The sequence below is a fragment of the Triturus cristatus genome, chromosome 2_2, assembly GCF_964204655.1.
Source record: "Triturus cristatus chromosome 2_2, aTriCri1.1, whole genome shotgun sequence".
NCBI lineage: Eukaryota > Metazoa > Chordata > Amphibia > Caudata > Salamandridae > Triturus > Triturus cristatus.
In genome coordinates, this window is record NC_140582.1 from 783576174 (window position 1) to 783592514 (window position 16341).

The window sequence follows — 16341 nt, forward strand, 5'->3', positions numbered from 1 at the left end:
CGCCACCCGCCAACACCACCAACGCCTCCGCGCCGCATGAAAATCAGCCTTCCAGAACAGACTAGACAACAACGCCCACAACAGCAAGGAACTATTTGGCATCGTCAAGGAACTCTCCAACCCCGACGCAGAAAACAACTCCATCCCTCCCTCACAGGACCTCTGCGACTCCATCGCAGCCTTCTTCCACCACAAGATCACCGACATCTACAACAGCTTCACCACAACCAACACGAACCCACCACTGGAACCCGCCACCGACAACACCACCATCCTCACCTGGAACCCAACCACCACCGAGGAAACCACCCGCATCATGAACTCCATCCACTCAGGATCACCATCCGACCCCTGCCCGCACCACATCTTCAACAAAGCCGACAACATCATCGCACCCCACCTCCGAGACATCATCAACGCATCTTTCACCACCGCCACCTTCCCGGAGAAATGGAAACACGCCGAACTCAACGCCCTCCTAAAGAAACCAACAGCAGACCCCACCGAACTCAAAAACTTCCGGCCCATCTCGCTCCTACCGTTCCCCGTCAAAGTGATTGAGAAAATCGTCAACACTCAACTCACCACCGCCCTGGAAATCAACGACTCACTCGACCCCTCACAGTTCGGCTTCAGAGCTAACCACAGCACCGAGACCGCCCTCATCGCAGCCACGGACGACATCAGATCCCTGACTGACAAAGGAGAAACTGTGGCCCTCATACTCCTGGACCTCTCTGCAGCCTTCGACACGGTATGCCACCATACCCTGATACGTCGCCTCAGCAACGCCGGCATCAGAGGCAAGGCCCTGGAATGGATCGAGAGTCCGCCTCCCCCCCTTCAGATCCACAGCCACAGAGATCATCTGCGGCGTCCCCCAAGGATCCTCCCTCAGCCCCACCCTCTTCAACATCTACATGACCCCCTTGGCGAACATCGCACGAAAACACGGACTCGACCTCATATCCTACGCCGACGACACCCAGCTCATCTTATCCCTCACCAACAACCCCACCTCAGCTAGAACCAGACTACACGAAGGCATGAAGGAAGTAGCGAACTGGATGACAGACAGCCGGCTTAAACTGAACACAGAGAAGACGGAGGTCCTCATACTCGGCCCTACACCCTCCGCCTGGGACGTCTCCTGGTGGCCTCCCGCCCTGGGCAGCACTCCCCAACCCACCGACCACGCACGCAACCTCGGCTTCATCCTGGACTCATCCCTCTCCATGACCAGACAGGTCAACTCGGTGACCTCGGCATGCTTCAACACCCTCCGCATGCTCCACAAGATCTTCCGCTGGATCCCCACCGACACCAGGAAGACCGTCACCCACGCCCTCGTCACCAGTCGCTTGGACTATGGGAACACTCTGTACGCCGGCATCACCATCAAGCTGCAGAGGAAACTGCAACGAATCCAGAACGCTGCCGCACGACTCATCCTGAACATACCCCGCCACCACCACATCTCCGGACACCTGAAGAAACTTCACTGGCTCCCAGTCAACAAGAGGATCACCTTCAGACTCCTCACCCACGCACACAAAGCCCTGCACAACCTCGGACCAAAACTCATCAACCACCGCGTCTCCTTCTACACTCCTCCGCGCACCCTACGCTCGACCGGACAAGCCCTGGCAGCCATACCCCGCATCCGCAAAGCCACCGCCGGAGGAAGATCTTTCTCTTTTCTGGCAGCGAAGACCTGGAACTCCCTTCCCAGCCACCTTCGCGCCATACAGGACCACCTCTCCTTCAGAAGGCAGCTCAAGACCTGGCTCTACGAGCACTGACCCCCCCTCCCCCCCAGCGCCTTGAGACCCTTACGGGTGAGTAGCGCGCTTTATAAATGTAACTGATTGATTGATTGATTGATTGATTGAATGGTGGCAAGGCACTCCAGTGCTTGCCTGAAACAACAAAAGAAGGTAATCCAAGGGCACAAATGGTGACGCGCCCCAGCGCTCACCCAGAAGGAAAGGGGGAGTGTGAGTGCGCCCGCACTGAACTCCCTAAGTTTAACTTTACAGTGCTCCGGCGTTGACAAAACGCTCAGTGTGTGGCGGTGAGCCCCGCGTTCAGCGTGGCTTGGCAGAGGCGGGTTGAGTGTGCCCGCGCTCAACTCTTGGCAGTTGAGTCAGAGCTCCGGTACTGACTCTGGTGGCGAAAGGGTAAGTGGTGACACGCCCCAGCGCTCACCGAGACAAGAGAGAAGAGAAGGCAAACGGTGGCGCGCTGGGTGCTCACCGGTGTCAGAGCGGGGGAAATCGAGTGCGCCCGCACTCGGCTCTTGGTGGCAGAAGCAGCGCTCCGGCGCTTAGATGGAGAGTCAGTGGAGCCTGTACCTGGAGCTGTTCGGCGATTCCGTCGGCACCGTCAGGAAGCGTCCGCACAGTATCAGAAGCACTCGTGTGTGGGCGTGTGGGTCTATTAAGGATGTTCCCCGGAAGTGCTCCAGAGGTGACCTGTGGTACTGCACACAGGAGAGCTAGACCGCCAACCATACGCCACACACACATTGCTCCCTCCAGGGACGTGACACCAGGCTCCGCTAGTACTGTAGATCCCGGGCCCTGGGCACCATCTTGCCTGGCTGCCTCACTCCCTCAGTACAGCCGCTCCTTCATACGAGGCTTGCCGCTCCGCCCCAGGACTCTCATATCCACGCCAGCCCTGTGTTCCGCCGTCCCCGGCCCTCGTCTAACTTCAATGCACAGTTCTGCCCGCATCTGGTCAGTCCTCGGTAGGCTGTTTCATGTCGCAGGCTCCATCTTGAGTAGCTTCGCATTTCCCCCGGCCGAAGTAATTATGCGGCAAGGCCAGTCAAGCCGCCGCCGCCATCCTGTTGAGCCCTACAGCTGCCTCCTGGAGTTGCCAGAGTTGCTTCCTGGGGTTTTGCAGCCCTATTCCAGGCTATGTTGTGTGCTCAAGTCTCCCGCTCCCTGCAGGGAGATGTGGAGTGCAGTTCCCAATATGTCTGCTCCCATTCTATGTCAGCAGGTGGCTTCCCTGCTGTCGCTCCCCCTCCGCTGCCAGACTCGAGCGGCTGTGGTTCCGGAGCCCTCCGCCCCCGCTCCTTCTTACTGTTCTTAGGCAACAGGGACTCCGGTTCTTAGTCGTTCTGTGGCAACGGCCCTCCCTGCTCAGTGTTTCACCGAGCCTCACGGCTTCTGCCAGGCTCCGCCTCTCAGCTCGTGACCGCGAGCGCCATTTTGCCCGGCCTCCGCTGTGCTGCCGGGGTCGGGTGGCACGTTATCTGTTGTAGAGGCCCCCCAATATCGGGCAGGATGGTACTAAGTGGGGGGGATCACTGGCAGGAGCTCAGGTTCAGGCTCCCTGCTCCATCGGCGTCCGGCCACGCCCCCACCACACTGTCCCCATTTACCGTGTTTTGTTGCCACCCCACTCTCTCACTCCTGATGTCTGTTTCTTTGCGAGTACCCACTATTAAAAGACGAAAACTGTAAGTTTTGTTATAACAAGTGGGCTGTTCGTCGTTGGTTCTGGAGGTAGGAGGAAGGCTTATGCTCTGTAGGTAAGATGCACCCGTCCCCCTGGTCTCCAGAGGGGATGCACCATATCAGGTACCTCTAGCAGTGTATCAAGCGTGGGCGCTCTGTTAGCCTCAGGGACTGCACAGGATAGTTTTTATTCACCAGTAGATACTCATCCAAAACTAAAATCTATTTTAGGTTCAAGGACCATCAATGCATAATTGAAAGAAGATTTTGACTTCCCATATAGCAAAGGCCTCGTCTCTTTTTAAGAAATAATAAACCAATCACCGAATATTTCTGTATTTAGTGCAGGCACATGGAAACTATTTAGTCAAATGTTTCCAAGAAACAGATGCCTGAAGCGCCACATTATCCAAATGCATTGGAATAAAAAAAAATATTTTCATTGAAATGCAACTCTTCATACAGTAACAATATTGACCACAATGTACTCGGTAGGGGCTACTGAGTTGTGTTTAGCCGGAAAGCGATAGTTGAAAGCTATTAATGACTACCAGTTCTTTTTTGAGTGCAGCCACATGGATGCTGTTTAGTAAAATAGTTCCTGGGTGTTTGATGAACCGTTCGGTTAGCTCGGACTGATGTTTTCCTGCAGACCAGTTTGGCACCCAGCCCCTCCTGTGTTCCATTGAAAGTGAAACCGAAACATGTGCCTGCAGTTAGAGTTTTATAGTCTGTCAAATGTTTTAGAATTAAAATAGTTGTCAAGCTTTACCTCCGTGAAGGAACTACAATTCTGCATAGACTACACTGATTGTAAAAAATAGCTCACACACCTACCATGCATCCATAAATCACACACCAGATGCTATGATTATGACCTCATAATTCGTATAACCGCAAATAAGAGGACTTTACACCACATCTTTATATTTAAACGCATACTCAGAGAGATCGTACTGTATTTTTAGGTATGTTATTCATAATATTATTGGTGAGGTAATATGCTAGTGAGACCACATGTCTGTCAGACAGTCAAATATACTTTATTCTGCCTACAAAGAGCTTTTAAAGCACAAGTTAAAACATAATCCAATACAAATTGATAACGAATGAAGATTACAAAAACAAGAATTTAAAAACCACGTCCCCGTAGAAAAGCAGCCAAATACGATCAACAAAGTGCAATATACAGACCCATATCTATTACTTATTTCAGCGCACAGCAAACAAAATGAACCAATGCAACACAAAGTTTGAATTACTTTATTGCAATAACATAAGCGCCTCTCTGTGAGACCATATCTTAAATCTGTTCAGAATTGGGGTCAAAAAACGCTTCTCGGGAAGGAAGTATAAGTGGCAAAAGAGAATAAAGCGCATGGTGCTTTGTTTAGAGGTTTAGCACAAGGGCAACTTGGCATAATGCTAGTCCAGTCAACATCCTTGGGAAAGGCCCCTAGTAAGTGTTAGGTGTTAAACGAAACCTGGTCATATAAAACTTCAATTTGAACAAAAAATTGATGTTAGATAAAATTCACATCCTGGCGATTTTTTAATCAAATTGTAATTAGTGCTACTACCCAGTTTGTCAAAATTTGCCTGATGCAGAATGCCCTGCCTTTCTCAAAATGCTGCTTTTACTTGGACCCATCACATCCTGCTTAATGCTTGAGTCATTAAAAAATAGCACCCAAGTCCCTAAAGCCCTCCTTAATATAATTAATCCACAGGATCGCCTGGGCATGTTCCAGGGAGAGACAGTCTTTCAATGTATCTTTTGAGTGTGGGACCTAGTTTACCCAGATTCTAATCCAGAGTAAGAGAGGGGCCACCTTGATCCTGTCCTCTATAGGAGGCAAACCAACCTCAGAATTGCGCATAAATGAAGGAGCCGATTGAGGGAATTCCAAAAGCCTGTGTAAAAATGCGTTCTCATCCCTCTGCAAAGAACCGGTACCCATGTACCCCTAAACTCCAGCTCTGTAGGTTGCTACAGCGATGCACTTACTTTTGTGTATGCTTATCATTTCACGCACCGACTTGTGCACTTGTCAGCGCGCAAAAGTGAAAACCGACTCTGCAACTCTTTGGCATTGATATGCCCTGCTGATAAAAACAGTAAGCCAACTGAAATCACGTAATTTGTGGAGCCTTCTGTGGCAAAGGTAGAGTCATAAAGCATTCTATTTGGTGTGCGAGTTGTGGTTTGCATAACAGGCGTAGTAGTGTTCTCGAGTGTGACGATAGTTAGTGGGCATGGTGATAACAGACATCTTTAATTATGTTGCTTAGTTTCTCAACTCTGTCTGTTTATAATCATTGACAACTTGTGCAATAAAATCTAAAACTTGGTTTGAAATTGCTACGGTGGCATTTGGGGTAAGATAAAGAAAACATATCATATGTGATTGTGGGTGGCTGATATGTAATTTGCAGATCACGGCACCTCACACTGACATGGCCCAGTAATTGATGTTTGTGACTTGCAGGTAGTCGCAAAAAATCAGTGCTGTGCTGCGGACTCTTCCCTTATCGCGATTTTCGTATATTTTATATGCAAAAGGTATTGCATTCGCAGTAGAAGGGTTGATGCGGCGGTAAACCATGTTTATGTTAATGGAAGAAATCGAGAATGTGGTCAGGTAACAATGCCCCCTCAACTGATGTTCCATCAGAGATCGACAGTTTGGTCAAGCCCCTTATGACCGTCTGATGTAATATTGGAGATTGTACATCGTATAAGCCCAGATCAGAAGGGAGACCGGTGCTTTCCTTTTTTGAATATTCGTCTGTTCTAAGGCATTTCTAATCTCATCTACGTGAGATAGTTGTGAGTGCCACAACTGAATGATATTAATGGAGAGGGTGTGGCCCAAAGGCTGGAGCGGTCGACCTCGGCAGGGACGCTCAACATCCTGTGATTCTGGGCAGATCACTTATTCTCCCCGTGCCTATAAAAAAAAAAAAAGATTTGTCCACCTGTAACGCAACTCGTGCTCATGTAAAGCGCTCTGATACTGAAATAGAATGGAAAGGGCGCCCGGGAATGAAATGGGACCAACTGCTCTAAAGCAAGGTGGCAAACCGGACGCGGCGGTGGTCCACCTGGGAGGGAATGACTTGGCAGCTTTGGGAAGGCGGGCACTACTAGAGAACATGCAGAAAAGCCTCACTGCCTTGGCACGCCTGATCAGCCCCACAGAAGTAATTTTTCGGAAATCATAGTGCGGAAGGACTGGCGGGGGGCTGTGGACCTAGGGGCAGTGGAAAAATCCAGACGGAAACTTAATATCACCATGGCAAAGGTGTGTAAGGCCAATGGATGGGGCTTCGTGAGACACGGTTTCATAAACTTGAGGTTTCCGGGGTATCACCTGGAAGATGGGGTACACCTCACGGGGGTAGGAATGAACATGTTCCTACTGAACATGGTGGGGGTACCGGAACAGATGGGTTTCAACTAAGAGAGAATGGAGAGGCTGGGGTAGGGGGGAGCTCCCTCCGACTGAGAAACCGTAGGTAGCGTGGTGGTATAAACACAAGAAAGGTAGTAAAAAGAGAAAACTTTCTAGAAGGCTCTCACAATGTCCTTGGGATGCCTCATGGCAGGGGCACTGAGGGGTGGCGTGCTGCAATAGAAAGAGTAGATGTGATGCTCCCGCAGGACCCCTGGGATACCTCACGGCAGGGGTACCAAGGAAGAAGATGGCAAGGACTCCGCCTCAGGAAAGGTAGAGTAGATGCTCAAGTAGGGTCCTTGGGATTCCACACGGCAGGGACCCCTGGGAGAAGGGAAGGCCCACGAAAGGGTTGCAGGGCGAGCGGGACGGCACTTGTAGCCCGGGCAGGTCCAGACGGACACCCTCCAAGTCGGTAGCAAGCTGAAGCCTCGACCCGTGAATCGGAAGCCCAGAAAAGGGGCCCCTCCCAGGAATGTGAGGAGGCTGGGTCCATAATGCAAGAGAAAGAGATTAATGACAAGTAGATGAAAATAGATAACATGGATATTAAATGTTGATGACCATGAACGGTTGAAATGTATAAAGTTATGTTGTTCAATAAACTGCGGCCTTTTCAGGCACCAAAGCACGTTGTCAGTGGTGATTTAAGGTAAAAGAGCTCAGGTGGTTGAAACGGGTAAGGAGGGCGGGGCGACTCGCCGTCTGGAGGAGATTTAGTCCCCGCTATTTAAAACTGAAAGAAAAAAAAGGACAGACAGATGCCATCTATATTGCAGCAAGGAAAGAGTGAGCAGAATCCCTCGGTCACCAGGGAGACAGCGTGGCCTCAGAGCGCCTGCAGCATGAGCTCCTGAAGAGGGATTTCAGTGTCCGTTGAGTGAAAGTACACCTAAAATGTCTTTAGTCACTGAAAAGGTTCGGTCATACTGCTTAAACTTAAATTGGCAGAAAAAGCTAAATATACCCCAGCTGACGGCTTCAGTAGCTCCATTGCTTCCTTTTCTGGTTCCACATGGGTGTTCGACAAATATTCGTATTTTACTTTTTTCGCAAGTCACTTTACCTGACAGCTCTTACATTATGGTTGTATCATGGATTTTGTAAACTGCTCCATAATTGCAGTAGATCTTGTTAGGGGACATCTTTCTGGTTTCTGTCAGACTCTGATTCTGTGATGGTGAGATGTGGTTTACGTTCCCAAAGCCTGAAGCCCTCAGGATTATCATACTGCAAAGAAGGAGCATGCTTACCATTTAGTATACGAAAACCAGAAACATCCATGACTGCTTTTATAGCAACAGTGGAATGCTGTGAGAGGTTTGGACCCCATACCGATCTCCATCGCCAGAGCAGAGAGAGCACTGTGGCTGTTGCGGGGTTGTTTGCATGCAGTTGAGGTGTTACAGTGCTTGGCTTTCCAATGGGAAGCATTTGACGTTTTCATGTTCTCTCTCTCACTCTAGGCTTCTTTCCCTCCATCTCTTACCCCATCTTTGCACCCTTAACTCAATCTGGAAAGACTTTCTTGAATGACAGGGTTGACTGTTTATTTATTTGTGAAAGATGGGAATACTTTGGATTTCACAGGTGCTATTAAGATTTGGAGGTTCCAGACTGTGTAATGTTATAACGGGGCATATTATCTTTCAACATTCTGTACATATTGGTAATCATCTGCATAACAATAATGTATTGAAAACTAAATTAATAGTTCATCTCCTTGTACTATGCATTACTAATGACATAATTGCATTGATCTTAGAAATACTCTCCCCTAAGCTTTGCATTGCAGAATCAAACAAATTAAATATTTTAAATTGAAGCAAGAAGAGACTTTAGATTCATCAGTTTGGTGTTCAACAAATTTATTTTGTCAGGGCCAGGTCTGTGTAATGGTCACTAGAAGTCACTGCTTCACATGAGACACATTAAAGGGAGGCAAGACAGGTAGATCATGAAGGCGCTATGCTGCTGGAGTAGTGAAGTGAAACAATGGCAAGCCGGGCTGCTGAGGCTGCAGTTTGGGCCACTGGAACTGAGTTAGGTGTCTCGTGAGACTTGAGAAGACCAAGCCAGAGCAGCCTCTTGAAGGCGTGCCTTTATAATCCACACCCGTTTGCTCAGCAGGATAGACTGTGCCACCAGAACAGCCAGCCCTATTGTGCCCTGAGCAGACCTCCACAATTCGCCAGGGTATGCCACACCATCCCTGCTCTTAATAGCAGCTCCGTACTACCTATTTCATCATTCTAAATCCACACCACTTTTTTCAGAAATATATGAATTGAAACCTGATCAGATTTAGATATTTTACCCGCTCTTACTGCGTAATGTCCATTTAGACATTATATGCAACAGGAACCCAAGACTAATGTCAAAAAATAAATCTCAGAACTTTCAGTACAGTGAAGAAAGAGGGAGGCCCAGCCAGCCTCTGATGGGCTCTGGCCTCTGGCAAAGGCTTCCCCAGGCCTAGCCTGTAGTGCACTCTCACTGCAACATGGGCCGACTCTCCTTCCATCTCCGACAATCAGTATATCAGACTTTTCCATCAACCCTGGACAAGCATTAATGTTTTTGACTTCCTACCTTTAAGAACAGCAGAATGATTTCTTCCATTAGAGGGCTGTGAGGCCCACCCTCAAGTACCAGTCATCCTCATCACAACCTATTTTTAGTCCTTACCACTGTTCATTGTGATCTGTAGCAGGTTGTTAAGGGTCAACTGTCCTATGGCTGGTAAAACACTGTTCTTTTATGTATTGTGCTGTTTCATCTCTAAACTTGCTTTATCAGTTGGGCGACTGCTAAACTGCAATCCATGGTCATTCATGGCTGTCACACTAGAAAAGGCTAATCTCTCGACTACAACAAACAAGAATTTTATGAGCACTCCAGTGGTCAACTCAGACCCCACTTTGACTGCAGAAAAAGTGGATAAATTAACCACCAAACCCAATATATTTAGCAATACAACTCCGCTTACAATAACGGTCCCTAGATTGTCAAAACATACGTTGACTCATCCTAATCCTGGAGGTTCCAACGACACAACAAGTGGAGTGCTTGTTCTGTGTAACATAAAACTGATAGCACTCGCGATAAATTCCTTAATAATCCTCGAAAACTCAAAAAGCATACATTTTACAAGTTAAATAACTACATTAATCTTATCACCAACCATGGAGTACAAACTTTAGCCTCTCTTAACAACGTGGTTAAGGATTGCTTGTCACAGACTTGAGTAAAGGAGCTGCTCACAGCAGTGAGTTCCAAGCTGCTGGCACGTGCTGGCACGTGCAGAATAAACACACAGAGGAATATAAGACTATTTGAATATGCAACTGGAGTTTTTATATCCAATGTCCCTAAAGATTTGGAGGATAGTATTAAAATAATGGCAATCGGCAAATTAAATCACTTACAAATTTAATATCTTTTTAAAGTTGAGGTTTCCTCTTTTAGCATAAAATTTTACAGCTAATAACCCAAAGTAATTTTAATAATTAATAAGTCTGTAGATATGTTTGGATCCTTGCTTTACATTTCAGAAAAATAAAACATGTTTTATTGTAAAACATAAAGTAATTTTTTATATTTGTTTTTGCAGATATGGCATTTTTCCACGAATGGACCGATATTTTCAACACCATGTATCTCAGGTGTATCTGCGCAAGAAGTTTTTTTTGGGTCACATGACGGATTTGTATATTGCTGCAGTTTGAGTGGCAGTTTCAAGTGGAAGTTTCATACTAGTGCAAAAGTCTACGCAACACCGTTTTCTTTCAGTGCCTCTGATGACGCAAATGAAAGTTTTGTAGCAGTAGCCTCAACTGATGGGACGCTGTGGATCCTTGAGGCAGAGTGTGGACTAATAAGGTCTTCTTACAAACTTCCAGGAGAAGTTTTCTCCTCACCTGTGATATGTGGGTCAAAGCTAATTGTTGGATGCAGAAACGATTATGTATATTGTCTGGATTTGTGTACAGCTGAAAGAAAAAACACTGGTCTGTGACACTGATTTTTTGTATGCAGTCCGCATCTCAGTAAGTATTTATAGAACCAGGAGGTAGCAGCAATAAAGAACAGAATATAAATAGTAATGCCTTACTTGTGGAACAAATGATATTTTTAATAAAGAAAAGATAACCTCTATTATTATTTAAGTATTTATATTTTACTGGGTGATGAAACCACTGTGATTATACATCTTCAGGAAGGTTTGGAGAGTTAACAGGTGAGATGTACAATTGGCCAAGTCACTTCACTAAGATTTCTCTGTTGCACATTATCACCTACATACATGCCAACCCTCCCGATTCAGGCTGGAGACTACTGATTTCATGGCTTGTCCGCCGCCTCCCGATTCCAGCATGCAGAAACCCGAATCCCCTGTAGCATGGGCGGCTCCACGGCTAAGGCGGAGGAGCGCCACACCACTGCTTTCAGCATTGCAAAAAATGAAAAATAAAATGATAATAACACAATGTTATTTTCATTTTATTTTTCCCTGCTGAGGCAGTTTTGTGGGGCAGGGCAGGGCAAGGTTCATTGAGCAGGTGGATGAGTTGTTGGGGCACTTTCCAAGTGCGAATGACGGTTTGCCTCGCCGTCTTGGGCTCACCAAACAGTCATGCGCACTTTGCATGTTCTCCACAGGGCTGTAATACACAGCCTGGCTGGAGAACATGCACAGGCTGTCAGGCCCTGTCTGAGTGCCGAACCACGGCACTCAAGCCAATCACGAGGCTGCTGTCATGGTGATACCAGCGCTGTGCTCAGCTTAGAGGAGCCTGAGTGTACTTCCTGCTTCCGTTTCGTGCTTCCAAAGGGAAGCGGAGAAAAGACGTGGTCAACCAATGAGGTAAGTGATTTTCTTTTTCTACACCCCTGCCCCCTCCCCGCCACCTCGAACGGTGCGAGCCATTACTGCTCTGTGGGCTTCCGCTAACGGGACCTGGTCTTGTGTAAATCGGAGTATGCACTGCCAGTAACCTGCAGGTCAGTGCATAACACTTGCATCACGCTCTCTCTGCCCTGCCATAGTGCTTGCTCCGTGCTCCTGACAAGGGAAAAAAAACGTACATTTGTATTTCTAATAGCCAATCCTGCTGTGCAGCAGACTTGCAAATCCCATACATGACAGTTACCAGATTCAGGCCCCAATAGAAGTCAATTGAGGAAATACATTCCCCTGATTTTTTTTTTTTATAGAAATCTCCCACTTTTCTCTTCTGAAATGTTGCCATGTATGTCAGCTATAAATGTGTGACACGAAAAGTATGTTGTGTGTGCTCTGATCTTCTGCTACTAGCAGGGGCGTAGATTAAGGGGGTGTTTGTGGTGTTACCCACCCCTAATAAATGTATTCTCAGATAAATAGTTGGGTACAGGTGCTTTCAGTCAGGTACTGTGAGATGTCTGTCAAATTTCAGCAGGAATCTTTACATTCATACAAACAAAAACACACACTCTCTCACTCTCTGTTTTGAAAGTCCTCAAAAATATTGGTTATTTGACAAAATGTTGTGCTTTCTCTCTTAGTACTCCTTCCAATCCGCATTCCTCTCCTTTTCGACTGCCCCTTAGGCCCCTTTCATACACCCTACTTGTCGTATTATGTATTTAAATATTATATGCCAGCCTGATTGTCGTAAAATCTGAAGCTCACCCCCCTGTAGTGCAGTTCTAATAGTACCCTGTCATGCAGGACCTACGCTGTTTACGGATAACATATACTGTGGGTCTGGTGGCAGACTGACTCGATACACCCCCGCCACATATGTTAGCCTATGGTTTGCATTAGCTAGCTCGCAGTGCCACTAGAATCTCCTGTTATTTTTTTTTAAACACCTTTATTACATTTTATTGTTTCCTGGTACAGTAGTTTACAAGCATCGTTACATTTCACCTTGGCGACAACATCACTTGTTCTATAACACTATGTATGTAAATCAGGGCATTCCCTTCCCACAGTTTGTGTCATTCGTGTCTGCAGTGTAAGGTTACTCATGCGTTTGTAAGTCGCCTTGGTCTCCTACAGCCCGCACATTCTGTCATCTCCAATTGAGGGCCAGGGTGAAAGTGTTTAGTACGCCTCTTCATGGCTGTGAACAGTAATGCGTGAATACAGCAATGTTTCCAGGCCAAGGCTATTCATATTTGGACTCAGCTCTTGAATTGCATCACATAACGTTTCATAAGCAAATTGAGCGGTATACATGCAAATGTCGAGTCCGGTCACTAGATATTATCTTTTTTAACAATTCAACCACATCTAACAACAGCAAATAATAGATCAAAATAGGAGAGACATCAAATGACCGAGTGTATATGTACCTAGTGCTTAGTGTGCCATCTGGGTGCAGTCGCGACTAGGCTAGCATGCGGGTATGATGTGGGGGCTGCCACTTCTACTTCTCATGCGGTTGTATGGTCGTTAAGGTAACTTTTGATAGGAACTATTTCCGTACAGTGTCATTGAGGGGCATGCGGGCTTTGCCCAGCCCAACAGCAGCAGCTGGAGTGACATGTAGAGGCAGCGCGTCATCTGCGTTCAGGTGTCGAATTAAGTATCAGGTCCCGCCCGTTGCATAGGGGGTGCTCGCGGTGTGGCGTCAGAGCGTGTGAGAGTTCTGAGCATATCGTCCCAGGTTTGTGCAATGGGATATTTGCGCAGCCCCGCCGTTTCTTCCCTGTGTAGGGTGGTGCCTTCCGCCTGTGACCAGACCTCAAGGGATTTCACCCAATGCGATACCTCTGGTGGGTCCTTGTGTTTCCACCTCTTAGTTATAAGTCGTTCGCTGTTATGAGGCCCAGGTCCCGAAACCTGGAGCCTGCCTTGGTAGCCTTGGTTCTTTTGTAAAACCCCAGGATACAGACCTCCCATGTAGTAGGTACCTCAGTGTTAGTGCACTTGGCAAGTGTTTCCGATATTGTACGCCAGTAGTGTGAAAGCAGGGGACAAGACCATAGTATATGTAATAGATCAGTGCCTAGGAGGCGGCATCGGGGACATTTGGAAGTATTAATGTTAAAATATTTATTGATCTTGTCTGGTGAAAGATACGCCCTATGTAGTATGTAAGTTTGTATGTGTTTGAATTGTGAATTTCACGGTATGTGTGTGGCACCAGCTAAAACGCATTCCCATTCTTTATCAGTCCAGGGACGGCCTCTGTCTTCAGTCCAGTATGTGCGGAGTCTCTGCAGTGGCTTCAACACGTGGGCGAGCAGGGCTTGTACCAGCCAATGTATCACATGTGATCCCTCCCCCATTACATGCAGGTATTGCAGTAACTGATGTGTCGGCGGCTTGTTAGTTATATCACCCCATGCTAGCATAAACGTTCGCGTAATGGCCGCATGTAGAAGGAACTGGCCCACCGGTAATCCATTATCAGCTGTTAGTGTCACAAAAGGTAATAAGAAACCGTCTGTGTACAAGTCCCCTAGTGTCTCCATCCCTGCCTCAACCCAGGGCGTCAGTGTCTTGTCCGTTATAGGGACTCTGCCTCTGGGCGTCCCGAGAAGTGGCAGCACCAGAGCATATGGAACTGTATCTTGTGTGAGGCAAAGGCTTCTCTTAAAGCACCTATGAGCCAACTCAACATGCATTTATGTCGGGCGGGAGATTTTCGCTAGCGGGTGAAACAGTCCGCATATCTGGGCGTGCGTCCAAGCTGTCGTTGCGGTCGCCGTGTCCGCCAGATTCCTGCCACTAAGCCACTTCGCGACCCACTGTAATTGCGCAGCTAAGTAATATAGTTCCAGATGCGGAACTGCCAAGCCACCACTTTCCGAGGGTGCATATAATTTCTGCAGTGCTATCCTGGGCCGCCCCGCATTCCAAATCAAGCCACGGATTAACCCCTCCAGTTCTCTAAAGAGCCTCACTGGGACATACACCGGGAGATTCGCAAAATAATACAGTAACCTGGGTAATACTATCATTTTGGTTAAGGTGACACGGCTCATCACATTGAGCGGTAAGGTCTTCCAGAATTGTATCTGTGCCCTTATGGAGGAAATGGCGCGAACCAGATTACCCTCCAGTATATGTGTTGGGGACCTATAAATATATATTCCTAGGTATCTGAACGTGGTCGGATACCAATCAAGAGCGATTCCATTAATGATTATATCGGTCGCAACTATATCCTCGCGGAAGGAGTAAGCGCCCGACTTAGCCCAGTTTACCCTGAGGCCCGATGTCGCCTCAAATCTACAGAACAGCGCTGATATCTCCGGCAGCACAGCATGCAGATCTCGTATATACAACAACAGGTCGTCCGCATATAGGGACACTGTATGTAGTCCATCACTCAAGGGGATGCCCCATTCCGCGCCACCCTCCCGGAGGAGAGACACTAATGGTTCCACTGCGAGGGAAAAGAGTAACGGGGACAGGGGGCACCCCTGTCTGGTCCCTCGTCTCACCCTGATTTCGTCAGATAGGAGCTTGCCCGTGCGAGCCCTCACTGTGGGACGTTGATACAGCAATTGCACCAGCTGTAAATAATCGTCTCCCAGCTCGTATTTACGTAAGACCGCTGCAAGATAAGGCCACTCCAGCGAGTCAAAGGCCTTCTCCAGGTCTAATACTAGACAACCAGATCTGGGCCAGGCTTCCGTAGCATATTTTTGGATTCTAAATAGCCTTCGAATATTTAGGGAGGTGCTTCTGGTGGGCACAAATCCGTTCTGGTCAGTTTGCACCAAAGTTGACACAAACGGGGCAGTACGTTTGGCTAGGGCCGAGGCAAGGATTTTATAGTCCGTGTTTAATAGGGCCAGTGGGCGGTAAGAGCCCAGGAGGTCAGGGTTCCTACCCGGTTTCAAAAGGGAAACCAACGTTGCCTCGTTTTGCGTGGGGGTGAGTGTTGAGTGCTGTCGCATACACTCGTAACAGCTCTGGTACTAGTACAACTAAGTATGCCTTGTAAAATTCAGCCGGCAGTCTGTCAGGACCCGACGTCTTGCCATTCGATAGAGAATAGATACTGTCCCTTATATCCTCCGGCAACAGAGGAGCACCTATTTCTCCCTGTTGATGGTCCGTGTGCTGTGGCAACGTGATTGTGGATAGGAAGCCCTGTATGTCTGCAGCCATAGCTCTCAAACAAGATCTGTATATTGTTGAGTAATGTGCCACAAAAGCATGGTGGATATCATTTTGGGTGTGCACCATGACTCCCTGTGTATTCTGTATTGCTGTCACGGGTGCGGTAGCCATGTCTTACCGTATCAGCCAAGACAACAACCTACCGGGTTTATCTCCCGTATGGTGGGTGCGTGCTGAGTGTGCTGCATAGTTTAAATTACGGAGTCGCTCTAGTAATCTGGAGTGTTCTTCCCTAAAGCGTTCCAAAGACCCAATATTGCCCTCCAGCGCTTCTCCCTCCCTTCGG

At 47.7% G+C, this 16341-nt stretch overlaps 1 protein-coding gene across 1 annotated transcript in view; it reads left to right on the plus strand.

Annotated features, from left to right (window-relative positions):
- AASDH (aminoadipate-semialdehyde dehydrogenase) overlaps positions 1–11091 on the plus strand; it is a 468424-nt gene extending 457333 nt beyond the window's left edge. The window contains exon 15 of the mRNA XM_085642048.1: positions 10542–11091. Within this exon, the coding sequence (XP_085498174.1) occupies positions 10542–10946 (405 nt within the window). The 3' untranslated portion in view covers positions 10947–11091. The remainder of the gene's footprint in view (positions 1–10541) is intronic.
- The last annotated feature ends 5250 nt before the right edge of the window (positions 11092–16341 follow it).